Source organism: Tamandua tetradactyla, chromosome 14, assembly GCF_023851605.1.
Source record: "Tamandua tetradactyla isolate mTamTet1 chromosome 14, mTamTet1.pri, whole genome shotgun sequence".
Classification (NCBI taxonomy): domain Eukaryota; kingdom Metazoa; phylum Chordata; class Mammalia; order Pilosa; family Myrmecophagidae; genus Tamandua; species Tamandua tetradactyla.
In genome coordinates this window covers 35,856,752-35,863,672 of record NC_135340.1, presented here as the reverse complement: position 1 = coordinate 35,863,672, position 6,921 = coordinate 35,856,752, and the positions used below count along the sequence as shown (strand labels likewise).

Below are 6,921 nucleotides of genomic sequence, written 5' to 3'. Positions count from 1 at the left end.
TGCTATAGTTACTGAATATGAGATCACTTCTTTTTTTCTCTTATATTCTTTTAATTATTCTTTTGTTTCTAAATATGCACACAGTACAACGTCTTCATGGACTCTGGTCAAAGACTAATGCCCATCATATCCATGACTGTGACAACAATTTTTTATCTCATTTACTACAGAAAGAATGATTTCTCTGAAAGACAATTCTCACACCTCTCACTTCTCCAGACCTTCCTTTGTATATTTAATAACCAACTGGCTAACAGAAATGCATGAAGACCTTACCTCTGAAGAAGGGAGGGTGTATGTGTGTGTTTGTGTGTGTGTGTGTGTGTGTGTGTGTGTCTATGTATTGAGAGTAGAGACCAAGGACGAGAACGGAATTCTTTCCAGGTAGTCACAGGAATTGGTAATTCTTGTTTTTTCAGGCTGCTGTGACAAATACTACTCATTAGTTAACTTAACATTAGGAATTTATTGTCTCATGGTTTTGAAGGCTAGGAGTCCAAAACCAGGATGCTAACGAAACCATGCTTTCTCCGCAGTGACAGTAGCATTCTGGTGGTGGCTTCCTGCAATCCTTGGGGTTCCTTGGCTTGCATCTCTGCCTCCTGTCACATGGTGATGTCTTTGGTCTCCTCCTGTCTTTCTCTTTCTGTTTCCACTGGCTTCTGGCTTCTCCTTGTGGCTTTCTCTGACTCCTGAATTCTAATTTTTCTCCTTTTATGGCCTCTAGTAATATGGAGTTAAGACCCATCCTGGTTCTAGTTGGGTCACACCTTAAATACAAAGAACATCTTCAAAAGGGCCTATTTATAAATGGGTTCACACCCAGAAGAATGTGGATTAAGATTAAGAATGTGTCTTTGTTGGGGTACGAAATTCAATCTTCCACAGTAACCAAAAGTAATAATGGGCACAAAATCTTACTTGTGATGGAATTTACCTTCTATCCCTGTCTCTAAGCACTGTGCCCGTATTCTACTGATGTTCTATCCCTTAATTGTGTCCCAGACTCCGTATTTCCTTCCCTTCTCAAGAGATCAGCCATTCAATTAAACACTTAGTTTTAATTGTAATGCAGCCAAGACTTGTATGTAGTTCCTTGAAAAGAGAATTTGAACATTTTCACTGGGTGTTTCAAGTTCTACTACATGGTTGCTGACCAGTCAGACGAAAATGTGTTTAATGTACCTGATCCATTTTGGTGAGCTTGTTGTTCCCTATCATTCCCACCACCATGTAGTTAGCATAACTGAAATATTTGCAGTTATTTCAGATCTTTTTAAACTAAATTTGATATGCAGGTAGTATTTTGATTATCTATGTTCCTTCCGGGGGCTTTTCCCAATAATATCTAATTTAGAAAGGAACTCTTTGGTCATGTCCTTTCCTTACTTCCTGCTAAGCATCTGACTTGAGAGAGAGAGAGAGAGAGAGAGAAAGAGAATGAGGTAAAGATAGCCTTGAGAGGGTGGAGAATCTTGAGGGTACAAATCTATTTTTTCCCAAATGTGGCTTTACTAGGACTTCAGAAATTCATCCAAAGCTTAGTGAAAACAACTAGTGCATTGTCTTTTAACTTTTTTGTTCTTGTTGCAATTTATAGCCCATTTCTCTGTTTAAAATAGTTAAGGCAGAGTTAATTATTAATAATAAAAGATAACTTTATCATAATTGTCAAGGCAATCAAAATGCCCCTACGTATTATTTAGGGTAAGGCTAAGCAGGGAAAACAATACAGTAGTTTAAGAACAAAGAACTTTATTTCCCTCTCACTCAAGAATCCCTATGTGCAAGTTTTTCAGGTATCTAGAGTCTATCCGTTCTATTACTTTGCCATCCCCTATGAGAGGGATTTAAGCATTTTTGTGCCATGTAACTCTTTGGCATTCTGGTGAAGTCTATTCTCCGATCAATATTATCAAATGCATAAGATAAAATACACTGAATTACAAAGGAAATCAAATGTCAAACATTTAAAATTTGTGATTTAGTAATAAATATGCTTATTAATGGCTTAAATAAGATGTAAGTGTACCCTAATTACAACTATTATTTTGAAGTAGTGATCATATGAAATATTTTGAGATATCTGTGACAAGTATAAAATGATATAAAAATATCTGTGATTCCTATTTGTGACCAAATCATAAGTACTTCTAATACTTCCATGGTTTCTTTTCCACATTTATAAGCTAAGAAATTGCTAAATTTTAGTTGGAAGGTGGTGAAATAAAGATGTAATTTTTCCCCTCCATACCATGGAGCACTTTTTCCCTTTATCCATGGAGCATTTGGAAGCCCATGGATCTCAGGCTAACACCCCCTGAGGCATTATTATCTGCAGGAGGAAGCCTGGGCAATCACCCCATCCAAGTTCTAGCAACAGGAAGGGAAAGAGAGTGGAGGGGTATGTCTAGAATCTTATGGACCACACTGAAATGGGAGGACACTTCATCCCATTTTACTGGTAGGAACATAGTCACCTGACCACACCTAGTTCCTAGGGAGCCTGAAAAATGTAGTTTAGCTGAACAGCAACATACTCACCACACTTCTATTACTATGGAAGACAAAGAATCGGTTTTGTGGACAGGAAGGAGTCTGCCCCACACACTTTATTTTAAAAAAGGATTTTTAACAGCCTGATAACTGATCCTGAGATTGGGGAAAATCACCAGATACCAAAAAATAATCTTATGAGTTACCATTGTATGGCACGGAGAGAAGGATAAATGCTCCGTAAGTAGATTATAGAAGGCTTTCCAGCCTTCCCAGGACCTTCCTTGCCCTCAAAGTCTTCTTTCAACACAACCTCAAAATAATCCCACCTTTGGCTGCTGCTCAGAATGAAGCCTTTCCCTACAGCATTACCATCTCCTTTCTCATGGAAAAAAGTTTGCCCTTATTCACAGCCACATCTCTCTTAATTTCTTAAATGAGTTTGAAGCTCTGGTCATGACACAAACTTCCTAGGTAATTTCTTTTCCTAATTGTTCTTTATGCTCCAGTCAGAGATTTTGGCCCTTTCCATCTCATGTGTAAGTCTCAACACACTTACTTCCATTTTTCATTCTAGCAGTCCATTCCTTATCAAACATTACCATCTCCTTCCACCTAACACTCTCAACTACTGCTACTTGCTGCATAGTCTTAGAAAGAAACAAGAGACCCCTTACAGAGTCACTTATTTTGCATACCTACTGTAGCTTTTACAATAAACTCCTATGCCTAAATTTGGTTTCTTCCTACTGCTAATACAATCTTTGAATCCTTATACAACTAACTACCCATTCCAGATTTCCTTGCCTACAATCCCCCAGTGGCCTGACAATGTCCCCATGTACTAACACTTCAACATGTAAGTGGGAAGTGATCTGGTTGTAACATCTCTAATGCTGTAACAAAAACAAAATCCAAGCCTCTGCCCCAACTTACTCTTTCCACCCCTCGGTTCACAATCACCTCTTATTATCTCTAGCCTATTTGTCAGTTAATTGAATAATCTGATTTTAGAGCTGGATAGACTTCAATCCTTCTCTGTTCTGGTAGTATTGTGGTCAAGAGCACAGATTTTACAGCTGGTTTATCTGGAATCAAATCCAGGCTTTGTGACTTTTACAAGCTTTTGGATTTGGAGCCAGTTACCCTCTCTGTTCTTGTTTCTTCTATGAAAATGGGAATAACAATAACACTTACCTTATAGCATTGTTGTAAAAATTAAATGAATTAATATGTGATGTAAAATGCTCAGAACACTTGCCACATAGTAAGTTCTATACAAGTGTTTGCCAGAGAATCACTTGAAGACCATAGAGACAGAGTCACCTGTCTAAGGTTATCTTTCAAGTCGCCCTAACCCAGGTACAATGAATTCCTTAATTTGTGCTCTTTCCTATGACCCTACAGACCAGACTGTAGGACAATTTACAGAGTATGAGTTGAGACAATCCTAGTGCTGCTGCTTCTTTTTCAAGAATGCTTGACATGAGCTGGGGTTTGAAGTACAACCGAGTTTCTATAAATGCCAACATGTTCCCTATATAATTCTGAGGACTTATTCCCATTCCAATTGGAGATCCAACTACAAAATAAGATGGCATTGCTAACATGCTTTGAAGATAAGCTCTGGATATGAACAGAACATTCTGACATGCTGACAACAAGGTGGCTCCAGTGAGAAACTCAATCAGGGTAGCTTAACTAGGAGCAACCCTTGAAAGTATTGGTAGAAAATACATTCAAAGATCTCACTTAAATTGGACCTTTGACTATATGTTCTTTCAGCCCTGAATGAGGGTCCCACAGTTCACAATTTCAGAGGCAGTGCCCCTCCTTGAAGTTCCCATAGACCATAGCTTAGTCATCAGAGATTTCCTCCAAATTTTTTAAGAAGTTGAGTCTAGGAGTTGAGTCTAGGAGCCAGATCCCTAGTTGACTCATGATAACTCCAGATTATTACTCTCCATGGTCACCTCTCCTCAGGCCTTGCAAATCCTTTTGTGCCAGGAGTCAGTTATTGATGTGTAACGTCTTTGCTTGGGGCTATTCTCAGAGCGGACCCAAATGTTCTAGATGAGAAGATATAGGAATGGGTTCACATAACTAGTTTGCCCTCTCCCTACCACTACCACCACTAACAATTAGGCAGGATTCTGGATCTGCCACTGCTACTCCTTTTGCCACTGCCACAGACCTTTTGGGCTTTGCAAAGAGAGGAAGGGTACAGACACTCTGCTTTTCTGATCTTCACACTGACCCTAGCTGATAAGCGACGTGAATCTTGAATCTAATTAAGGTGAGTTAGAAGGGTTGATGCTGCTGATGGTTGGGGGAAAGACCTAGGAACACGGAAGACACCAAGATCTTGTCTGAATTTGTAGAATGGCAGACTTAGGAATGGAAAGCGATCGAACTCTTAGGAAGCAAGACCTGAATTCAACTCAGCATTAATATCACTGATACAGCCCCTTTCCCCTCAGTCTTCCCAAGCATAATGCAGTGAAGCAGCTTGAAACCTGGTCTCCTCATTCTGGTTAGGGCTTTGGGCCAGGCACAGGGTTCCACAAGTGAGAAAGTCCTTACCGTGGTCCTATGCTTGATGTTGCATTTGATGCCTTCAGAACTGCTCTCACATGCATGTATCTCATTAGGGTCTCACATTCTGGAGGGAGTTATTATTAAACCCATTTGAGCACCCGATGAACAGAGAGTTGAGAAATAGGTGTACTCCATGTGGTAGATGAGAACAAAGGGACTGGTTTAAAGGGGGCCCTTTTCAAACAACTCTATGCCGTACGCTTTCACGAGAGTAGATCCTGTGGAGGCAGCATTTCAGTCTTGGTGCTTGACTGGTCAGAGCAATATTTATAAACTGGAGTTACTTTACAATGGCATTTTCAAAAATAGCTAAGACAAATCAAGATAATTTGTTGTCTTGATAATTGGGGAAATGAGCACTAAAAAGGGATGTGGGTATTTGGAAATGGTAACACGTTTCACACATGTTTTGGGGAAGTGCTCCTAAGTTAAGATGATTAAGCATGATTATACATAGAGTCAGTATAATTGCAGCCTGGCTTGTGATTTCAGAAAAACAGTCTTCCTATCAAGAAAGTATTTACTCATCTTCTACATTCCCTTGAAAGGTGACAGCCCTTTCACTTAACAGGCATCATGCTTAAAATACCATTCTCTTTTGGATATGTGCACTCCTGACAAAGGGCAGACAAATATTTGGAATTCTCAAAATAAATTTCACTTTTTTTTTTTTTTTTTACAATTTTGCGCTTGGCTGACTCAGACTACGGCATATTTTAAGCTTTTATAAATTTTATTATCTAACGAAGCTTTTTTTTTCAGTCTGGGGGCCAAATATTGAAATTGGATCCAAGGGAATTTGCTGACAGGGAAATGGATTTCAAGGTGCAGCTGAGCTTTCAGCGCAGTATCTAAATAATTCTTTCCTCTCTCTTCCTTGTGCATCTGCAGGTATCTCTTACGAGGGAGATGTCATCCTCTCTAAAGATCCTGGGCCCCCTCTTGGTCCTCCTGTTCCCCTTATGTGACCTTCTTATACATGGCCAGAACCTCTCCTGGAAGGATTTCATGAAACAACATTACCTGAGGCCAACCCAGGAATTTGGGCTGTACAAGTGTAATGTCCTCATGAGGGAAATAGAGGGTCTAAAAGGAAAGAACTCTCACACTTTCATCTATACCTTATGGCATCATATTGATCGTATATGTTCCAAGTCCTGGAAAGAGCGCTACAGCAATGTATATATATGGGCCAGATCCCCCATCAAAGTTCTCAAGTGTTTCCGAGAGAATTTTAAAAAGAGCTATAAAGAGAGGAGGAGCTACAGCTACATTCAATTTCATTGTGGCATGAACGGTTATGTTGATAGCATAGAGGATGTCCAGTTGTTAGAGGTGATCAACATGTAGAACAGCTAATCACCACCCCAGGTTTTAGTAGTGTTCAGTGCTTCCCAAGTTATGACCCCTGCCTGCAACAACAGCCCCTGACACTTTGTGTATTATATGTAAATGTTTTCAAACTACTTAGAATTTCTTGATTTCATAACTTTGACTATGTTGGTTCTCTGCCCAGAATACCCTTTAATAACTCATTTACCTTATTTGCTCCCACATTTTTTTTCAAGATTCGACTCAATGCATCTCTTCTTCAGTAACCCAGAACGTTTCCTAGTATTGACTCTCCTTATGCCTACCAAAGTTGAACAATCATTCCTTCTCTTAATAAATTATATCAATCCAATGTATGAAATATTTATACATGTGATGTGTCCAGAATGTGTGCTGTATGATTGGTGTGAATGGTATGGATATGTGTGTGATGTAGATTATGCTTGGATATAATTTATGTTGGGTGTAGGTTTAGGGTGTTTATCATGTGTGCAT

At 39.3% G+C, this 6,921-nt stretch overlaps 1 protein-coding gene across 1 annotated transcript; it reads left to right on the top strand.

Moving 5' to 3' along the window:
• The first annotated feature begins 6,003 nt into the window (after window positions 1–6,003).
• On the top strand, window positions 6,004–6,464 carry EDDM3B (epididymal protein 3B). The gene has a single exon (XM_077126533.1). It carries the CDS (start codon window positions 6,004–6,006, stop codon window positions 6,442–6,444), a length of 441 nt encoding a protein of 146 aa, XP_076982648.1. The 3' UTR covers window positions 6,445–6,464.
• Window positions 6,465–6,921: the final 457 nt, after the last annotated feature.